The sequence below is a fragment of the Gopherus evgoodei genome, chromosome 15, assembly GCF_007399415.2.
Source record: "Gopherus evgoodei ecotype Sinaloan lineage chromosome 15, rGopEvg1_v1.p, whole genome shotgun sequence".
Classification (NCBI taxonomy): Eukaryota; Metazoa; Chordata; order Testudines; family Testudinidae; genus Gopherus; species Gopherus evgoodei.
The window spans coordinates 23,299,937-23,322,506 of NC_044336.1; the positions used below are offsets into that span (position 1 = coordinate 23,299,937).

The 22,570-nt window shown below is 43.1% G+C and overlaps 1 protein-coding gene across 1 annotated transcript in view; it reads left to right on the forward strand.

Moving 5' to 3' along the window:
• The window catches only part of GNA13 (G protein subunit alpha 13), a 42,262-nt gene that overhangs the window by 16,109 nt on the left and 3,583 nt on the right, over positions 1-22,570 (forward strand). The window contains exon 3 of the mRNA XM_030534373.1: positions 16,434-16,484. Within this exon, the coding sequence (XP_030390233.1) occupies positions 16,434-16,484 (51 nt within the window). The remainder of the gene's footprint in view (positions 1-16,433; positions 16,485-22,570) is intronic.

Below are 22,570 nucleotides of genomic sequence, written 5' to 3' on the forward strand. Positions count from 1 at the left end.
GGGGGGAGTGAATTCATGCTATAAAATAGAATCCTCATAAAGGATACTTACCCCAAGTGCATGAGTAGGTCCATATTCTTATGAAACTCTCCTTTCCTAGTGCATTTGTCTTCTGCATAGCATACACAGCACTAAATGTAACAATTTCTAGTTTAAGATTGGCAGTTCATAATAGGGGAAGGTGATTTAACACACTATTACTGTTATAACCTTTGTAACTTGTATACTAATGCAAGTGTTAGCATGTATCCATATGTCAGATTCTTCTCATGCTTTTGGCACACTTGAGAGAGTCTTTGCCAAGCTCTGCAAACTGGCTGCTTTTGGAAAGGAGCATAGTTCTGAGTGATGAGTGACAGACTTGCAGACTCACTGCTGCTTCAGGGTTAGATTAAAAGCAGTTTGAGTTGCAAATACATGAAGTCATGGAGCCAGTGGGTCAGTGGACTGAGGGAAGAAAAATGTTTACAGTCTGGTTCCAGTCTGTTTTGCACATAAAACATCCAAAGTTTATAGATGCTTCCAGAGTATAAATAGTAATTGGGAGGTGGCAGTTTGGTCTTGGATAGTATGTGCTCCCTGGTCAGTACATGGTTTCCAGTTGACTTCTGTAGTAGTTAGAGGATGCCCTGGCCTGAAATGTGTCAATCATTGTAGAATGAGATTCCAAATAGTCATAGTTCAAAAATACCTGTGCTATGCCCCATCCTCCCACCCGCTGCAGGCAAGTACTTCCAAATACTGGCGGGAGGGATAGCTCAGTGGTTTGATCATTGGCCTCCTAAACCCAGGGTTGTAAATTCAATCCTTGAGGGGGCCACTTAGGGATCTGGGGCAAAATAGTACCTACTAGTGAAGGCAGGGGACTGGACTCAATGACCTTTTGGGGTCCCTTCCAGTTCTTTGAGATAGGTATATCTCCATATATGATATTGATGATATTCCATAAATGGCTCTAAGATTTTATATGGAGGGAGAAGATGAAGAAACTTCTGCACTAATGAAGTGCAACAATAATTGGACAGAAACATTTTCATTTCTTTACTTTAATGGATTAGTTTCTGTTCTGGATCTGGCAAACTAACAGTTGAGTGCTTAGTATAGATCATTTGGTACCCTGGCACTTGCAAGTCCTTCACCTCATACCCAGCATATTCCCCATTTTTTCATATTCCTTGTGCTGATTTGAACTTCTGTGGAAGCGGTTGGAATGGTCTTAAGGAGGTCATCCTCACAGTTTGAAGAAGTACTGTGGCAAAACGGTGAGCTCTAGTGGTGTCCTACATCCCTTAAGTTTGTCAGAGAAAAAACTTGCTCCAAGCTTAACAGACATTAGGCTTTGGATATTGTCCCTAAACTCTGTGTGCATCTACAAATCTCTCCACAGCTCTGAGCTGTGGAAACTTTTGTTGAAGCCTTGGATTGGTTGGGTGATTCTAATGTGATATGATGCATCTTGCTGTCTGGGTCTCTGGCTTGAAAGTACAGGTTGAACCTCTTTAATCTGGCACTCCCCGGTCTGGCAACATCTGTATAGGCGTCGACTCTGTGGAGCACTGGAGCACCCATGGGGAAAAATTAGTGGGTGTGGAGCATCCACCGGTGCCAAGCTTCCCCCTCCTCTCCAGCACCAGCAGCCCCACGCTTACTAATTCCTCCTCCCTCTCTCCCAGCACTTCCAGAGCCCTGTGAACAGCTTATTCTCAGCATTCAAGTTCAGGGAGAGAGGGAGCGGACCTGAGGCTGGCGGCTGGGACCCCAGGCGGGTTCCATGCTGGGTGCAAAGCCTATGGGTGCAGAAGCTTTCCCCCCTCCACTGCTTCCTGCACCTATAGAGACCCACTGGCACTCTGCATTGACCTCCCGTGGTTCAGTTGTTCCTGACTGAAAGCTGTTTTATGATGGCAGTTTGCAAAACAAGCTGGAGTTTTGCATCTGGTTCGTAGGAAAATTGTGCTTGTTCTCTCTGAAGCAGTAATGAGTGAGTTTGCAAGTTTTGTTTAAATAAAATAGTTTTCTCCTCCTCCCCACCTCCTCTCCCCTGCCAAAGTGCACACCAACACAGCTTGTTTGTACACCACCTGGCAGGTTTCTTTTTTGTGCATTTTAGAGAAAATGTAAAACCCTTATTGATCGTCTTTTGGGGAGAGGCTAATTAAAAACTGAAACAGCTTGCTTTATTGTAAACTGAGCTGTGGCTATGGTATCTCTGGTACTTAAAACCTTAACTTGATCATATTTCTTTGAACAGAGTTATATGGGGTTAAGTAGGATAGTATTCAGTGAACTCTGAAATAATGAAAGTGTTAATTGGAGCAAATCTGAGACTAATTACAGGAGATGTTTACTAAATGCAAATTAGTGAGTTTTGAATGACCAGTGCAAAATCAGTTTTAGGATTTAAAATAACAAATTGACACCTTGGATTAATGAAGTCCTTTTTTGGAATGCATGTTAAGTTAGAACGGGGATCGGCAACCTTTGGCACGCAGCCCAGGCCAGTTTGTTTACCTACCGCGTCCACGGGTTCGGCTGATCGTGGCTCCCACTGGCCAATGAGGGCTGCGGAAGGTGGCAGCCAGCACATCCCTCAGCCCGTGCCGCTTCCCGCAGCCTCCATTGGCCTAGAGTGGCGAACTACCGCCAGTGGGAGCCACGATTGCCCGAACCTGCAGACGCAGCAGGTAAACAAACCGGCCCTGGGGTGCATGTCAAAGGTCGCAGATCCCTGGGTTAGAATCACTGTCTTGTCTCTATCTGTCCATCCCTGCTTCTCCTCTTATTTGCAACGATTTTTGGATTGCTTTATGGCAACTGCAGCAGATGTTTCTGTAGAAGAGTAATATCCAGAAAGTATTTAGTGTATTTTTAGTATATTTTATGTAGAGTAAAAGCTCAAAAGAGAATAGAACAGTATTTGTTCTCCATGGGACCATGCTTTGGGAACCCCTAGATTAATCTGCTTCTGCAGTAAATGGTGGATGGGAAATTAAACAGGTATTACTGGTTTACAACCTCCTTTTTAAAAACTTCTTTCCCCTTGTTTCTGTTAACATGGTTAAGTGTTCAAACTGAAAATGTTAAATTTGTTTCACCAATGACGTGTTTGACCTCTTTGTTTTCCTTGTCAGTTGCACTTTAACTCATGTTTTAGTTTCACTTTTTAGTTTTCATGTAGTATCAAGTTAATGTAGTGGTTGTGTCGCACATTGTGCGGAGGTCTCTTTTTAAAAAAAAATCCAAATTACACTTTGTTTTGGGTTGCTTATTTCTTGTGAAATCCTTTCAACAAATAATAAATGTGAGGCGTAATCTACATGATAGTGTCACTTCAACAGTAGAGTTGATTCCTTTCTGCTGATTGAACAGTGAGCAGTAACAAGCAAAACATTCACATTTCATTCTGTTTTGAGGCTGAAGTTTACCTTGTTCTTTCAGGGCAGATACTGAGGGCTTGTCTACATCAGAAAGTTGCAGCGCTGGTGAGGGAGTTACAGCGCTGCAACTTTGAAGGTGTACACATCTGCAGGGCACCACCAGCGCTGCAACTCCCTGTTTGCAGCGCTGGCCGTACTCCCGTTTTGTCTCGGGTGTAGAGGATCCAGCGCTGGTGATCCAGCGCTGGTAATCCAATGTAGACAGTTACCAGCGCTTTTCTTGACCTCCGTGGAAGGAGGAAGCCTCTGGTAATCAAGCTGGTTTCCTTTCCCGGTTTGCTCTCTCGGTCCCGGAGCCAGCCAGCAAACCGCAGGGAAGGAGACCTGCTTGCTCGGGGTTCCGGGACCGAGAGAGCAAACCGGGAACGCCGCGGTTTGCTCTCTCGGTCCCGGAGCCAGCCAGCAAACCGCAGGGAAGGAGACCTGCTTGCTCGGGGTTCCGGGACCGAGAGAGCAAACCGGGAACGCCGCGGTTTGCTCTCTCGGTCCCGGAGCCAGCCAGCAAACCGCAGGGAAGGAGACCTGCTTGCTCGGGGTTCCGGGACCGAGAGAGCAAACCGGGAAAGGAAACCAGCTTCGCCGCGGTTTGCTCTCTCGGTCCCGGAACCCCGAGCAAGCAGGTCTCCTTCCCTGCGGTTTGCTGGCTGGCTCCGGGACCCGAGAGAGCAAACCGCGGCGTTCCCGGTTTGCTCTCTCGGTCCCGGAACCCCGAGCAAGCAGGTCTCCTTCCCTGCGGTTTGCTGGCTGGCTCCGGGACCGAGAGAGCAAACCGCGGCGTTCCCGGTTTGCTCTCTCGGTCCCGGAACCCCGAGCAAGCAGGTCTCCTTCCCTGCGGTTTGCTGGGTGGCTCCGGGACCGAGAGAGCAAACCGCGGCGAAGCTGGTTTCCTTTCCCGGTTTGCTCTCTCGTCCCGGAACCCCCCTTGAAGCCGCCCAACAGCGCTGCAGTGTGGCCACATCTAACACCACTTGCAGCGCTGGTTGCTGTAAGTGTGGCCACTCTGCAGCGCTGGCCCTATACAGCTGTACTAATACAGCTGTAACAACCAGCGCTGCAAAATTTTAGATGTAGACATGGCCTGAGATAGGAGTTGTGTTAAAGCAGTCTAGAAGTGAAGCCTTCTCTTCTGCAACGGAGTTCGGCTTTTTTTCGAAGCATCTAATGTTGTGCACAGAAAGTGCTAAAAAAGAAAAGAAGATAATGTTTTGAGCAGAGGTGGGATGAGCTGTTATGTGCTTGTTACTGACATGCTTACCCTAGGAAAAGTATTTTGGTGAATCTGTTTTCACAAGAGAAAAATCTGTGACTGAAATTCTCCTATCTGTCTAGGGAGCTACACAAGCAGTCTTAACACTTAGTCAAAATCAGTTCACCCTGAACTGCATATAACAGACTTAAAAACTGAATATAATACTAATGTATTCAGGAATTGGGACAAGTGATGTATTTTTTTTTGTATCTGATCTCTATATACAGTATCAGTGCTTTAGCTACTTCTAAATTACATTAGACAGGTTTTGTTTTGTTTTTTTTACAGTTTCAGGCCTTGACATGACTACATTTAAAACTATACAAGCAGTAACCATGTTTTGACACACTGTATTTTTGAATGGCTTTCACCCTATTTTGATCAGATGTAACTGGAGCTTTTACTAACACTACTCTTTGACTTGCTAGCCCTTTTTTCTAACTTTTTTTTTAAAAAATCAGTGTTTAAAGAAGGGACAGCCTCTTCAGAGGCTAGAGGACAATAGTAGTAGTTGGGACACAAGCTATTTCCCTTCTTTCACTAACTTGTGTGATGTTGGGCAAGTTGCTTAACTGTCCAGTGCCTCAGTTTCCCTATCTATAAAACGGAATATTCACCTGAGGCCCTGCATTCTTTGGGTGTAAGGCACTTCTAGCAGTCTCCACATACGAAGCAGTACAAATTTAATAAAAATAGGCAAAGATTGTATACATGAGGAACCCACTACTGAACTGTGGAGAGGTGGGAGGAGTGAATAGTGTGAGAATAGTTGGATATGAGGTATTGGGGGGGGATTACACCATAGAATCCCTGAAAATTCAGTGGGAAGTTGTTACTGGATTCTTGGCTGAACTAGGAAGCTAGTGAGTAACTGATGTGGTGATGGTCCTACCAGTGTCTGCAGAGTAGGCTACTTATGATGTTAGACATTCTAAAGTTCACATGGCTTCAGGAGGCCATGAGGCTGGAATTGGCATAGCTGTGGCTGTATATGAATGTGGCTTTCAGTGGATGCAGGATCAGGTGTTCAAGGGCAAACTCTCACTCAATCTTGATGATTCAGTTAAGGACAATGGTAGCAGGGTCACAGCTGGGACAAAGGACTTTAATCTGGCCTAATTTTATTGGTCTAACAAACACAAAACCAAGGAAATTCAGAGTTAAGGTGAATGTCTAACTCAGCAATAACTGACCTGTTTTTATTGCTAAGATTCCAGAATACTGCAAATGTTACTTAACATTGATGGCAGCAGTGTTGCTTCATGATCAACCAACTTTGAAATGAGCTGTATGAGTTTGGGGAAACGAAAACTAAAGGCTCCTTGCTTTGCCGAACCCACACATGTGCTATGTATTTGGATAAAATAGTAACCAAAAGCATGCACACTTTTAAACTGCAGTTTTGAGGTTTATTAAGGTGTTGGCATGCTACAGAATTAAGAATCCTGACTAACTTCCCCCCAACCCTGTTTTCATAACCAGGCTACCTGCATTTTCCTGTGTTAGTTTTCATGGTTTGTGCACTATCTGCACCCCAGACACACCCTCCAATAGTATCAGCATTGTGGTTTACCTGTTGCTCTTAGCGCTGGCCAGGGCTTCTGACTACTTACTTAGCTTTTTCACCTCTTCAAAGTACAAATAACATAAGGGAACAGGAAACGTTGATAGTGAAGAAATTGATACTGATTGAGTTGCTTAAATCCAAGACCACTTGCAATTAGAAATGTCCTTGATTTCTCTTTCTTGCTCTACTCAAGGATAATCCAGATCCTTGGAGGAAACCTGAAGGTTTCTTCTTAACATAATATAAGAACATAAGAATGGCCATACTGGGTCAGACCAAAGGTCCATCCAGCCCAGTATCCTGGCTGCTGACAGTGACCAATGCCAGGTGCCCCAGAGGGAGTGAACCTAACAGGTAATGATCAAGTGATCTCTCTCTTGTCAACCATTTCCACACTCTTGACAAACAGGCTAGGGACACCGTTCCTTACCTATCCTGGCTATTAGCCATTAATGGACTTAACCTCCATTAATGTATCTAGTTCTCATTTAAACACTGTTATAGTCCTAGCATTCACAATCTCCTCAGGCAAGGAGTTCCACAAGTTGACTGTGGGCTGTGTGAAGAACTACTTCCTTTTATTTGTTTTAAACCTGCTGCGCATTAATTTCATTTGTTGGCCCCTAGTTCTTATGGGAACAAGTAAATAACTTTTCCTTATTCACTTTCTCCACGCCACTCATGATTTTATATACCTCTGTCATATCCCCCCTTAGTCTCCTTTTTTTCCAAGCTGAAAAGTCCTAGCCTCTTTAATCTCTCATTGTATGGGACCCATTCCAATCCCCTAATCATTTTAGTTGCCCTTTTCTGAACCTTTTCTAGTGCTAGAATATCTTTTTTTGAGGTGAGGAGACCACATCTGTACACAGTATTCGAGATGTGGGCATACCATGGATTTATATAAGGGCAATAAGATATTCTCAGTCTTATTCTCTGTCCCCTTTTTAATGATTCCTAACATCCTGCTTGCTTTTTTGACTGCCGCTGCATTTTGCGTGGATGGCTTCAGAGAACTATCCATGATGACTCCAAGATCTTTCCTCATTAGTTGTAGCTAAATTAGCCCCCATCATATTGTATGTATAGTTTGGTTTATTTTTTCCAATGTGCATTACTTTACATTTATCCACATTAAATTTTATTTGCCATTTTGTTGCCCAATCAGTTAGTTTTGTGAGATCTTTTTGAAGTTCTTCACAGTCTGCTTTGGTCTTAACTATCTTGAGCAGTTTAGTATCATCTGAAAACTTTGCCACCTCACTGTTTACCCCTTTCTACAGATCATTTATAAATAAGTTTAATAGGATTTGTCCTAGAACTGACCCTTGGGGACCACCACTAGTTACCCCTCTCCATTCTGAAAACTTACCATTTATTCCTACTCTTTTTTCCCTGTCTTTTAACCAGTTCTCAGTTCATGAAAGGATCTTCCCTCTTATCCAATGACAACTTAATTTACGTAAGAGCCTTGGTGAGAGACCTTGTCAAAGGTTTTCTGGAAATCTAAGTACAGTATGTCCACTGGATCCCCCTTGTCCACATGCTTGTTGACCCCTTCAGAGAACTCTAATAGATTAGTAAGACATGATTTCCCCCTTCCAAATGTTTAAAGTAGACTTATCAGTCCAATGTTGTGTTGGATCTGCATCCAAACTGGGACAGGTGAATAAAAATGTGAACACTTAGGTTTAAAGTAGACTTATCAGTCCAATGTTGTGTTGGATCTGCATCCAAACTGGGACAGGTGAATAAAAATGTGAACACTTAGACTATGTCTACACTATGTACCTTTTAGCGACACAGCTGTGTCGCTACAGCCATACCACTAAAATGCACACCATGTAGCTGCTGTTTGTCTGCAGGAGAGAGCTCTCCTGCCCCTGCCCCCCAAACAAGCAACCAGTAGCTTTGTGGGCAGGAGAGCTCTCCTGACAAAGCCTTGCTCACACCTCTGCTTTTTGTCAGCAAAACTTTTGTCATTTGTGGGGGAAGAGGGTTTCAGACCTCTGAAGTCCTTCAAGTTCCAATGCAGATAATGCCTCTGGGCTTGTCTACACTGGCACTTCACAGCACTACAACTTTCTCACTTGGGGGTGTGAAAACACCCCCCTACCCCCCGAGCGCTGCAAGTTTCAGCTCTCTAAAGTGCCAGTGTAGACCATGCACCAATGCTGGGACCTATTCCCCTTGCGGAGATGGGGTTTTTTTAGACTGCCGGGAGAGCTCTCTCCCAGCTCCATGCCACGACTGCACAAGCATGGCAGCGCTTTAACGTTGCCAGTGAAGACGTGTCTTCCAGTTGTGTTATTTCAAAGTGTTAAGGCTCTTTAAGGGCTATCCCTAATGAACAAATAGCAAAACGCACAAGCTCTACCAAAGTCCTTTAAAATTTAATTGTGAGAACTTGGCTTGGTTTTAAATTTTGATTACTTGGTTTGCATGTAAATTACTCACTTTTGTTTTTGTCAGTGAATTGATGCCACCCAGTAACTATTCTGATTTAAAGGGAGCATTCATTCATTTGCTGTGCATTTCAACTAGTACATATTTTTTGGCTTTTTTTAAAAAAAAATTTGCTTTCCTTTAAATGCTAGCAGTATACTTGGGCTGTTAGCAGTTTGCTTGTTGTTGAAGGGAACTCCTCTTAAAAGCTAAAACTAAGTGTATTAGACTTTGGGAGCCTGCTAATAGTTTTTATAACCCACTAGTCTCTCATGTAAGAAGAATGACTGAAAGCACATCGAGTTATTGCTGCTGTCTTTTGGTGAAGGAAAATTGGACTGTGCATCTATGACTTGGGTAGAAACAGGCTGGATTTGTAAAAACTAATGCAAGGCTGAAAGGAAAGCTGGTGGTTAGAATGTCTGTCTTCACAAGGAGATTAGGTGTTTTCCTCATAATTTGTTTGAAACATGACTTGTGTGATTGCACTAAAAATAGTTTTTGCTTTGACTTTCTTCAGTAGAGATCACAAGACTTCAGGAGGCACACAAGCTGTCTGAATCAAACCTGTCTGAAAATGGAATATTTGACAGTTATGAATCAAGTTATTTAACAGTGAGCTTCCTGTGGTTTACACAGACTTCTGAATCAGAGGGAGTATTGAGGTCTGCAGCTGAGCTGAGCCCTGGACAACTTTGATTCCAGTTAAACAAAAGAACTCATCTATGAGCATTCAAAGCAATTGGCTGAAATCCAAGAGAATGATAGAGGTCTATTTTAGTTCTGTACCAAAGATGCAAAGGCTGATGTTCGAACAGAGGAAGATCTTGTAAGGCCACCCTGCAAACTAATCTCCAGAAAGCCATGCATCTTGCTGTATCATAGTGAGTGTATGTTAAAATACTGCTTTATCACACCACCTGTTGCTTGAGCACATTTGTCACCAAAGTGAAACACTTCAGCACATAAGTTGTCATGCAGAATTCTGCCCTTGGATCAAGTTGTTTTACCTCTTCTCTGATATTAGCCTCTTCATGTTTATACTTAGCCATTCCCTCACTATGTGAGATCCTTGAACTGTGAAAATAAAGGTTAAAAGCATCTTTCAAGGTGTGTGTGTATACACACACACACACACACACACACACACACACACACACACACACACACACCACTCTGACAATGGTTTTTAATGTAAACCACGCTTTTGGAGATCACTGCTTGAAATTCCCATATTTTCAAATGTCAGAACAAAGTTAGTAGCTTTCACTTCAATTTCAAGTATGTTGAGGCTCCCACTTAACACAGTTCTGCCTTAGCCATGTGGTGGTAATTTGATTTTACTTGCATATGTATGACCAAACCAATGCCTAGTTTACACTTAAAATGTAGGTTGAAGTAGGTACATCAGTCAGGGGGCTGAAAAATCCACACGGTTGAGTAATGTACCTGTGCTGACATATTAATCCTCCATTATAGGCGGAGCTAGGTGGACAAGAAAATGCATCTGTTGACCTAACTACCATTGCTAAGGGAGGGGGTGTTCCTATACCAACAGAAAAACCCCGTCCATTGGTGTAGGCTGTGTCTGCACTATGTGGTTATGCCAGCATAGCTACAATGCCGTAGCTATACTGGTCCAGTCCCTGTAGTGTAGAAATTTCCCAAGTTAAGGAAACCATGCTAGAATGCGAATCTTCCAACTCATTACATCCCTGATTCTGCAAAGTTGATCCCTACCTCAGTTTTGTAACAGTTCCCTGAAGCAAAACTTGAAAATTTGGTTTGTGTTGGGGTTGTGTTTTTTGTTTTTTGTTTGTTTGGTTTTTTTGGGGGGGAGGGGGGGAGTTGTCAATTTTGATTTTAAAAAAGTAAGTCCTGAAAGTTTGTGTTAACCTTAAAAATATCAGAAATCCAAGTCTTGTTTTCATTGACTTTTGCTCATGGACTTGTGTGGGTTTTTTTAACTGATTTTTATTTTTCCAGAAATATACAAACTCAGGCCATGTCTACATCTAAAATTTTGCAGCGCTGGTTGTTACAGCTGTATTAGTACAGCTGTATAGGGCCAGCGCTGCAGAGTGGCCACACTTACAGCAACCAGCACTGCAAGTGGTGTTAGATGTGGCCACACTGCAGCGCTGTTGGGCGGCTTCAAGGGGGGTTCCGGGAACGCGAGAGCAAACCGGGGAAGGAGACCAGCTTCGCCGCGGTTTGCTCTCTCGTTCCCGGAACCCCGAGCAAGCAGGTCTCCTTCCCTGCGGTTTGCAGGGTGGCTCCGGGAACGCGAGAGCAAACCGCGGCGAAGCTGGTCTCCTTTTCCGGTTTGCACTCTCGTTCCCCGAACCGCCGAGCAAGCGGTTCTCCTTCCCTGCGGTTTGCAGGGTGGCTCCGGGAACGAGAGAGCAAACCGGGAAAGGAGACCAGCTTCGCCGCAGCTTGCTCTCGCGTTCCCGGAGCCACCCTGCAAACCGCAGGGAAGGAGACCTGCTTGCTCGGGGTTCCGGGAACGCGAGAGCAAACCGCGGCGAAGCTGGTCTCCTTCCCCGGCTTGCTCTCTCGTTCCCGGAACCCCGAGCAAGCGGTTCTCCTTCCCTGCGGTTTGCAGGGTGGCTCCGGGAACGAGAGAGCAAACCGTGGCGAAGCTGGTCTCCTTTCCCGGTTTGCTCTCTCGTTCCCCGAACCGCCGAGCAAGCGGTTCTCCTTCCCTGCGGTTTGCAGGGTGGCTCCGGGAACGAGAGAGCAAACCGGGAAAGGAGACCAGCTTCGCCGCGGTTTGCTCTCGCGTTCCGGGAGCCACCCTGCAAACCGCAGGGAAGGAGAACCGCTTGCTCGGCGGTTCGGGGAACGAGAGAGGAAACCGGGAAAGGAGACCAGCTCCGCCGCGGTTTGCTCTCGCGTTCCCGGAGCCACCCTGCAAACCGCAGGGAAGGAGACCTGCTTGCTCGGGGTTCCGGGAACGAGAGAGCAAACCGGGAAAGGAGACCAGCTTGATTACCAGAGGCTTCCTCGTTCCACGGAGGTCAAGAAAAGCGCTGGTAAGTGTCTACATTGGATTACCAGCGCTGGATCACCAGCGCTGGATCCTCTACACCCCAGACAAAACGGGAGTACGGCCAGCGCTGCAAACAGGGAGTTGCAGCGCTGGTGATGCCCTGCAGATGTGTACACCTTCAAAGTTGCAGCGCTGTAACTCCCTCACCAGCGCTGCAACTTTCTGATGTAGACAAGCCCTTACTCTCTCATTTCTCCATCTTCTCCTCTAACGTACAGGACGTTGTTACATCTTATCAAAACTTCACCAAGGTGTCCTGACAACACACCATCTATGTATTCTTCCATGTTTGCAAGCTGCATGTTCATGTAGCTGTCGACAGACACCAGGTAGCGGATCTCAGGATAGATGAGCTTTCAACTTAGTTTAGGAAATAGAGGTATTGAATTTTTAACAAAGGTTTCCTATCTCATAAGTGCTCAGTAGGCACTAGAGTTTAAATGAGTGTTAAATTGGAGTTAGTCTATTCCCCTTTCAGTCACTTGGATTGGTCTTTCATGATGACACTTCACTAGTTTTCCAGTTACCATAGACTTGGTGTACCCTCTACTTTGTTCTCATTTTCTAATTCTTAGTATCACTGGTGCAGCTCTAGCAGTACTGAGAGCACTTGCTTAGATGGGGTGACTTATTCTTACATCATGTTATTGGAAACATTGTTTGGGGTCTTTAGATGCAAACTGATATAAATACTAAAGTTCTCTCAAATGCAAACTAAACTGGGAGAAAAAGTTCCTAATCTTTCACTTAGCCATCCTGGGTATTATAAGTAACACTAGTAGGTTTAAAGAAAAAAATTACAGACAGATGTGACTGTCTTCCTTTAAATAGAATTGTAACAGTTGCTGTCTTAGTCCTCTTCAGTAGGGCATACTTGTTCTTTAATCCACATAATATGCATAAGATGTTTTTCGATCCTCTGTATTACAAAAAAAAAAAGTGTATTAGTGAAGAATACTGTCGTCCTTTTGGCCTCATTACATTTCCTCATATCCAGTTACTATACCAATGTATATACACAAGGGTAGCCCTGAAAGGAATTATTAAATGTGCCATATTGTCCTTGTATCTTACCTGTACATTCCAAGTGCTCTGCGGGGACTAGATATTTTATTTTTTTGTGAAAGTGATGTTTACTGGCTTTGCATCTTGCCCTTTACTCAGCTGAAGAATTTTTATAGATTTTCATGGCTTAAAAGTTGGAAATGTGCCTTGATAGAATATGCAGTTGTCTGAATTCCATCTTCACCTGATTGGGAATAGTGTGTTTGAGCAATCCTTAAATCTACACAAACTTTTTCTTATTAACCATTCAGCATGAACGACTAAGTGAACAATGGTGGAGCTGTAGTCAGAGCAGTGCTTAGTCCAGTAAAATTGAAGGGGTGTAAGTGAGGCTGAAATGGTCAGTAGTCAAGACTCTAGCTTTGAGCTGTGTAATGTACAGAAACGACTCCAAGGCTAGAGACACAAGTTGGAAAATGTGAATTGAAGTCCACAAGAGCTGAAAGACTCTTACCTTCTTAGAGGTAATATAAGGTTGAAGCATATTGTCAGGAAGTTTGCCCCATTGCTGTCACACTGGTGGTGTGAATGGATTTAGGTAGGTACGGTGGCTGTCATTCCAGCCCAGAGAATGGACTCTCAGGGCACGTCTTCACTAGCCATGCTAAAGCACTGCCACAGCAGCACTTTAACATGGCTTGTGTAGTCGCTGTGGCACTAGGGAAAAAAACAACAACCCCATGAGGGGAATAGCTGCCAGCACTGGGAGCACTGTCTACACTGGCACTGTACAGCACTGAAATTTGCAGCGCTCGGGGGGAGGGGGAGAAATGTTTTTTCACACCCTTGGGTGAGAAAGTTGCAGTGCTGTAAAGTGCCATTGTAGACAAGCCCTCAGGTTAAAGAAGTGGTGGAGGAAAATCTAAGCATCCTTATAAGTGGAATATTTATTTCCCTTTGTTTTTTTCATAGCTTTTTCTGACTCTCTCAAAATGGCCATATTCAGGACACAGCAGCAAACAAGCTTAAAAACCCAAGTAGAAGTAGCTTTCTCAATGCATCTGTTGAAGCTTTTGAGCATTAGTTTGTAAACTTACTGTCAAATGCATAGCTATAGAGCTTTGTCATTACTGTGTGCTAATATATTTTGCATTCATGTTATCAGGAAATCCCCTCTTCTGGAAAGCAGATTTTGGTGCTGTTCTATGACCTTTATATGTTGTGGTTTTGGTTGTGTGCTTTAACAGAACAATCACTAGTGTGGCAATAAGCTCTCAGGACTTAAATGAAAAGGTAGTAACAAATTTGTTTAAATGCAGAAGAGTTAGGGCCTCATTAGAGCAATGTAGATTCCTTAAACAGAATAGTGCAGTCTGATCTAAAAGTTCTCTTTGAAGGTTCTTGGGACAACATTAGACTATCTAAGTCCATATTTAGGTACCTAAATAGTCTGATTTTTTTTTCAAAGATGTTGAGCACCCAACAGGTCCTGTTAGAGCCTAAATAAGGATTTAGGAACTTAACTTTAAACATGCTTTTTTAAAAAAATCTTGTCCTAAATCTTTAAGGTAGAAAAGGTGCTTTGGATTAAAAAAAGATGGAGTCAGGAGACCTGGAATTTCCTGGCTCTGCTGCGAACTTCCTGTGTTCGAGCAAGTCACTTTTCTCTGTTTCCTCATCTGTCTAATAGGAATGCCCACCTGCCTCTGCCTCACAGAGGTGAGGTGAGGTTGTATCTGTAATTTATGAAGCACTGTGAGCTTCTGTAGTACGTGGCATTGCAAGTGTGAAGTCTTGTTGTCATACTGAACAACCACTGCCTTCCTCCAGCAAGCTTGGAAATCTGTTACTGTTTTCCAATACTGTAGTTTGTCAGTTTATGAAAAATGTGACATTAAACGAGATATAATATATGATAGTGGTTCTTGCCTTAATGTCTGTCCCTTTAAGTACATCAGGCACAAGATGACTCTCACTGAAGTCTCAGCCTTGTCTAATTAAAGGCTTGGGTTTTAAAACTGCAGTTTTACTGTGAGTATGGTGTATACTTGCACCAGGTGACCTCTAGCCCTACAAATGAAAAAGCTGGCAAAGAGTTTTAACTTCTGAGCTTGTTGAACTGGCCAGAAGTTTCTGGTGTCTTGGTTACTTTAATGTCCTAATGCCTGCTCAGACTTCACATTTTAATGCTGTCTCCTCTGGAAAGGACTGACCTCCTTGATCATTTTTTAAATATTCATTCTTAAATGAAGGACCTTATCAGAGATATAACTCTGGTCTTAGTTCTGTTTATGACTAAATGTAGTACCTCCTAATCTTGAATATTTTATGTAATTTAAAGTCCCTTGATGCACAGATTAATTGTATGTATTGCAAAATCTAATTGACTTCCTGCGCTTCCCTTCACTGGCAGAGTAGTATAGACTGCTCTCTAATTGAATTGATGACCAAGTAAGCCATATTTGGATTGCTTTGTAGTTAAGAATTGAAGTGTAACTTACAACTTTGCCCTCTTGTTATGACACTGAATATCTCAACAAGGCCTTTCAGTTATTGTGCTCTAAATTTGTCATTTAACATCAACCAAAAATAGAATAATTCAAGCTTCTATAAATTTTAGTTTTTGCATCTGAGGGTGTTCAGAATTGCAATTGCCACATGTAAGGGTTGGTATTGTATTGAACTTGAAAGTCTGTTCACTAGAAGAAATATTATACAGAATTGCAGCTTGGAGCACTATTCATAACTTCCTAAACAAGTTGTGCTTATCCAGGGTGGTCTTTGACAAGAAGGCTTATTCCAATGTTTTATATTCATCCATTTATTATGGTTTTACCTTTCCGTCTACCAGGAAGAGGAGGTTGGTCAATGGAGACTCCTGTGACTGTGGGGCTTGTTTCCGGGCCTTAGTCCGTTCATGTATCCAGGCAGAGTTCCTCTGGGCGGCATCCACTGGCTCCCTTGACGTCTTCAAGGAGCAGTGGGCGCTGTCTGGGGTTCTCTGCTCGATGTCCCCCTCAGACTCCCTTCTTATGACCCTCTAACCGCACTCCTGTTCTTTTATTAGTTGTCCTCCGGAATTGGTTGGGTTTTTGAAATCCTGTAGATCCTCCCCTTAGGCTGTGGGATGGGGATCTGTTAGCAGTGGGCAGGCTTCCGCCTGCCCAGTTCCCAGAAATCCAATAGGTACTGCTATGTGCTCTGCTCAGCAGCTAGCAGGGCCTGTAGAAATGGGAGCTGACTTCATTATGCAGTTTAAATGAATCTATCTCAGTTGACCTTTATGTACCCAGTCACCTATATACAGACTACTCAGGAATAGCAAAAAATATTAAATGCAATATTTTATGCTGAAGTTGAGTCTGAGGTTTTGTACAGTGATTACCCAAATGAACAGCACTAATAAAAATGTGACAATCCTAAATTTTGTAATCATTAAAAGAACTATTTTAAGTTAGACTATCCCTGCTTTTTTAAATGGTTGAATATTAATTTCCATGAGTATCAAGCTCACTAAACTTCTCTACATAGTTGCATACAGAATTTATAAAAGTCGGTGACTAAAGCTTTTATACCAAGTATGTTTGGTTTCAGTAACTGGACTTCAAAATGTAAACTGCTGTGACCAAGTATGCCATCTGTGAAAAACGCTGATCAGTTTATTTTGTTTTTTAGGGGGAATCTGTAAAATATTTCCTGGACAACTTGGATAAACTTGGAGAATCGGTAAGTTTAATTTAGTTGGGAAGTTTAAATCAGGTTAGTCTTGAATATCATTAGGGATTTTGTTGATTCAGTTTAAATATGTAACTTGCATGTGGTAACTGGAGAGTAGTGCTTTCATCTTGTTCTAGTAATTTACATAACCTACAGGTTGACTGGTAAAACATCCAAACATGAGTGGCAGGGGGTATGGATAGGGTCCTGGCAAATTCACCCGTCTGTTTTGGCCAACTTCATGATCATAGGATTTAAAAAATCCTAAATTTAATGATTTCAGCTGTTTAAACCCAAAATGTCATGGTGTTGTAATTATAGCGGTCCTGATCCAAAAAGGAGTTTGGAGGGTGGGGAAACAGGCAGTGCTACTGTAGGAGAGGTTACAGTACTGCTACCCTTCTGTGCTGATGGCGTCACTGCCATCAGAGCTGGGCAGCTGGAGAGCGGCAGATGCTGGCTGGAAGCCCAGCTCCGAAGGCAGAGCTGCTGTCTGGAGACCTGGGCCTTCAGTCAGCAGCGGCCACTCAGTGGCCACCCAGCTCTGAAGGCAGCAGCACGGAAGTAAGGGTGCCATGGTGTGGTATTGCCACCCTTACTTCTGTGCTGCTGCTGGCAAGGTGCTGCCTTCAGAGTTGGGCGGCCAAAGAGCAGCAGCTGTTGACCAGGCATCCAGCTCTGAAGGCAGTACCCTGCCAGCAGCAGCGCAGAAGTAAGGGTGACAATACTGTGGCACCCCTAAAATAACCTTGCCCCACACACACACAACTCCTTTTTTGGCCAGGACCCCCAATTTGAGAAACAGTGGTCTCCTCCATGAAACCTGTATAGTATAGGGTAACAGCACACACAAGACCAGATGTCATGATCCGTGACAAGTTTTTCATGGCTGTGAATTTGGTAGGGCCCTAGGTATGGCGTAGAATATGGTGATTGTCCTGTCTGGTAAAACGCTCAGAAAACAGTATGATAGTGGCCAGGAGAAGTCTGTGAATATAAATCGCAGAGTCAAGCAATCACCACTGAACTCTACAGAATATATGAAGTTAGTAATTTTTCTATAGAAAGCACATGGTGCTGCTGTATTCTGAAAATGTCTGCGAAAATACAACAAATATGGAAACAGTGCTATTTAATTTTGAAAATCATATATGTTCTTTTTACAAATAAAAAATGTGGCTTTTTCTAACAAGCTCCCACAGGGATCTAAAAGTCAAGCTGGATTTACTGGGTTCACATATCACTTTCAGTAAAGATTCTGACGTTAGAAAGTAGCTAACTACTCGGATGATGTATAAGCCATGTTTAAATCCAGCTCTGCTTCTTCTGACACTAACAGATTGAGAAGTGGTAAGCTTATTACCATGCACACCTGGAGCAGGTCTGTTAAATAGGGTGGTTTTATTTTTAGTTATTCTTATGACCATAAATATACATTAAAGAAGAAGAAAAAATTGCTCTTTACAAAGTGGTTATCCAGATTGTGTATTTTGGTATCCTGAATTTGCTGGTAACACTGTACGTCCATTTATCAAGATGGCTCTGGGGCAGTACAGATCTAATTATTGATACTCAAAGATGCCTCTTGCTAGAAAACTTTGTGCTTATATGTAAGAAACCTCTAGAACAAGAAATTGTGACTGTACAGTTCACTGTTATATTTTGTAATGTGCCTGGCATATAACCCATTTAATGTAAATTTAATATGGGATAGAATCTCTGTATCTGCTCTGGAAAATGTTTCAGCATTCCATTTTCCATGGGTTTGTATTGCTTCCTAATGACAGCCATTTTGATTGTAATTTTTGCCTCATCAGCTTGTGTTTATAGTCAGTTTGTATGTTCATATCCAGCGGTCTTGTTTTGCAGAATTTATGCATGAAAATTGACCTGACAGTGGGAAGCTAACGTCAAACCTAACTGCGAAGACACTGCATCTGTTATATTCCCAGCCATAGGTGTCAACTCTGGAGGTGCTCTGGCGCTGGAGCGCGCACACACCTGGGGGGACGTGGGGGAGGGTGCTCAGCACGCACCAGCCACTGCTGTTCGGCAGCACCGCTGATCAGCTGTTTGGCATCTTGGGGAGAGACTAGGGGGAGGGTGGAGCGTCACAGGCAGGCTCAGAACTCTGAGGGGGGTGGATTGGGGGCTGGAAGAGGCAGAGCGAGGGCAGGGCATTGGGGGGAGTGGTGGAGCCAGGGCAGGCCTTGGTGCAGCACCAATAGGGGAAAAACAAAGTCAGCACCTATGTTCTCAACAAATGCTTTGAAGCCTAATACCACCCAATACCTAAGAACGGCCATACTGGGTCAGACCATTGGTTCATCTAGTCCAGTATCCTGTCTTCCAGTAGTGGCCAGTGTCAGGTGCTTCAGAAGGAATGAACAGAACAGGCAATCACTGAGTGATCCATTCCCTGTTGTCTACTCCCAACTCCTGACAGTCAAGAGGCTAGGGACACCCAGAGCATGGGGTTACATCCCTGACCATTTTGACTAATGGCCACTGATGGTCCTATCCTCCATGAACTTAATTCTTTTTTGAACCCTGTGATAGTTTTGGCCTTCACAATGTCGCCTGGCAACAAGTTCCACCAGTTGACTTTGTATTGTGTGAAGAAGTACTTCCTTTTGTTTGTGTTTTAAGCTTGCTGCTTATTAATTTCATTGGGTGACTCCAGATTCTTGTGTTATGTGATTGAGTAAATAACACTTCCCTGTTCACTTCCTCCACGCTGTTCATGATTTTATAGACCTATTATTTCCCCTTCTTTAGTCGTTTCTCTCTGAAACTGAACCAGTCCCAGTCTTTTTAATTTCTCCTCATACAGAAACTGTTCCATACCTCAGTCATTTTTGTTGCCTTTCTTTGTATCTTTTACAATTCAAATATACTTTTTTCAGATGGAGTGATCAGAACAGCGTGCACCTAATTCTTTTCTTTTCTTTTTTTTTTTTTTTGCAATGATTTTGAGTGAGGAGAGTCTAAGCTATCATCTAAACTTAAACGATATGGGAACCAAAACAAAACCTTTCCGAACTTGATTATCAGGTTAGATCTCACATCACTTATCGAGTCTCATTTAGAAGTTCCAACATCAGTGCTGCTTGTTTGCCTTTTGCCTTATGGCATCTGTCTGAAGCAATAAAAGGAGTACTAATTGTTTGTCTCTAGTAGCCAGCCAGGTGGCTTTTTTAACTTTCTGTTCAGATTTTTCACACCCATTGTTATGCCGGTCCACACATTACATCTAAAACAATCGCTTTGAGGGCTGCTTCTGTTTTTCAGCCACCTTAAAGTTCTTAATCAGAACTATAAAAAGGAATGATAGCAATATAAGACATTCCAGTTAACTGTGCCTTAGAGTCTCTAGCTATAAATACAATAAATGACTTCGTTTCTTTAGCAATTGCATCTTGAACTAAAATGATTTTAGTCACTCATCAGAATGGTGACTTTTAAAGTTGGATAATAGTGTTTAATTGTAAATCACAAATGTTAAGAGGTGTAGTTTTCTTCAAAATCATTATCTGTTGACAGAAATGACTAGATATATTCAGGCAAATGCTAGGTAATTTTGAGTAAATATAGCTTTTGGTTTATTTCCCATTTGTATTGGAGCACAGCTCTTTGCTGGCAGTTAAAGATTGTTTTTGTACGTTGGCACTGTAGTAGTTTATGGGTAGAAGCACTCACTACTCCTGTCTCATGCAAACCGATGATTTGAAGTTACATTGTTAATGGGCAGACGTGACTATGGCCTTTTCTCCTTTAGCATAAGGAAGCTAGAGAGATCAGCATGTCTAAAACCTGCTCGTTCAGATTTCTGTTGATCTGGTCAAGCATAAGGAAATCTGGTCTTGTTTACATACATTATTATAACCAGGCCTGTTTATTTCAAAGCTGAATTGGAAAAATAGAGAAAATTACCTATCATTCTCACTATTGGTCAAGTAGAATATTAATTGTAAACATTTTATATAGGACCTTGGCTTTGCATAGCATGTTAGATTATGGCTATGGTCAGCACTACAATATAGAGGTATGATTCCCCTGCTCATGTACACGCACATGTAGCAGCTTGATGAGAACTAATGCAAGTATAAATAGCAGCGTAGCCAGGTAGCACAGGTAACAACAGCAGAGGCACAGCCAAGCTGGCAGGTACATATTCAGCACAGCTCAGTCGTGTCTCTGCTTCCTGTGTTACCCCAGCTATACTGCTGTTTGTAGTCATTCTAGCTCTCATTGATCTGTCGCGAGCATGTGTGCACGAGCAGGGGAATCCCTACCTCAGCGTGGACATATCCTCAGAGATATGATCCCTGCCTTGAACAGATTCCAATCCAGATTAGGCAGACACAGTGAGTCACACTAGCAAGTGACACATTCTGATATTTCTAAGTAGGTTGGGAGAGCAGACAGTTCAGGAGTGGAGGTAGAGAGTGGAAAATATGGCCAAAGTAGTGGGTTTTGAGGAGGCATTTGAAGGAACTGAAGATGCTTGGCTCCTTGGAATGATACTACCCATTCCGATCTTGCTTGTTTTGTCTAAGTGTGGGAGAGCAGGAGAAAAGGAAATGACAAAGCTGAGAAAGAGGGTGGAGTCCTAAGGACTAGGTTGAGAGTGACAGGAGGTGAGATGCAGGCTGAGGAGATGACATGAGATGTTTCAGGGAGGCCAGTGATGGAGTGTCGTTTGTACTGGCTGAAAGAACAATGGCGTGATCCAGAATATTGGCAGTGAGGATTGAAAGGGGGGGATTACTTAAGAAATTGTACAGGAGCAAGAGGGCCTCACAAGTCTAAAAGTGAAATAGAAAGGAAGGAATTGGTGCCCTCGGGTTGCATGTATGACAAGGAAGAGTGGATCAGAGTGTGGGGATGGAGAAAGGAATTGGAAGGAGGTGAAATTCATGCTCAGGCATTGGGAAACCTATGAGGAGATGGGAATTGATGGGGCTCTTCTCAGTCGGTGGTGCTTTCAACTGTGCACAGACTACTTGACATTCACATTGCCCTTTACAGACTGTACAGTTCATTAAATGTAGCCAATTGTGAAGTAAAATGTGGTGGCTTTTATGAGCCAGTAATGCTAAACAGCCTTTAAGAGGGGAAGTGAAACACTTTATGATTGAAATTTTAAGCCGAATGTTAATGCCCAGTTGTGAGCTTAACCCAGGTGTCCTGGTCACTGGTGGTGCTCTTGCAGGCATATGTATCTTGGGAGCTCTAATAGGAGGTCAAGGTCTTGCATTTTATCTGCTGGAAAGGAATTGTAGAAATATGCTTTGTGCCCTGTTTTGTGTATTTGAAATGTGTTTAAAAAGTCTGCTTGTCTTTTACCTTAGAAATATCAGGAATGTCTGGTCTTCCCTGGCTTTGATGGAGGACCTCTTTGAGAGGGAGTTGATCTCAGGAATGTGTTTGATCTTTTGCTCCTTCAGAGAAAGGGTGGTGGTGGTGGTCACTCTGCAGCAATGACAGCCGCTCTCCCGAATGTTCATTAGGCACTGCAGTTAAGTGTGTGTTTAAAATCTAACTAAAAATCCTTACTCAGTTTCTTAGTTTCAGTCTCTGTGATGTTATAATTTCTCAGATTTTCCCATGTTAGTCTTTTCCTGGCAGACAAGACCTGAATTTAATGTTGTAAAGCAAGCAGGAAAACTTATTAACTGTTCAGGCTGCTTTTATCCATATGAGAGAGGCAAAAAAGGGCAAAAGCCCAGCTTTTTCTTCCATGGGTCACTTTTAAGACAGTAGGTGGAGTTCTAAAGGCTTCAGCTTTCCTTCTGAGAAACTAGGTTGCACCGTCATGGATGTACGTCAGTACCTAAAGATGAGAGCAAAGAGGGGAGCCTTGTGGTGGATCAGAAAGTTTCTTGGTAACTGGTTTTTATCAGAATCACCCAGACATCTCAGTTGTGGCCAGCTTGAATAAAAGAATCAGGAGTTTAGACAAAAAGGTTGCTCTTCCCTCATTAGTTTCACTTTCTGATTTTCATGCGTTAGAACAAAGTGCTCCTTAAAATCCTCAAACCCATTTTTAGGCTAATTTGTAACTTTTTGTCAATGCTTTTGTTTTAAGTTGA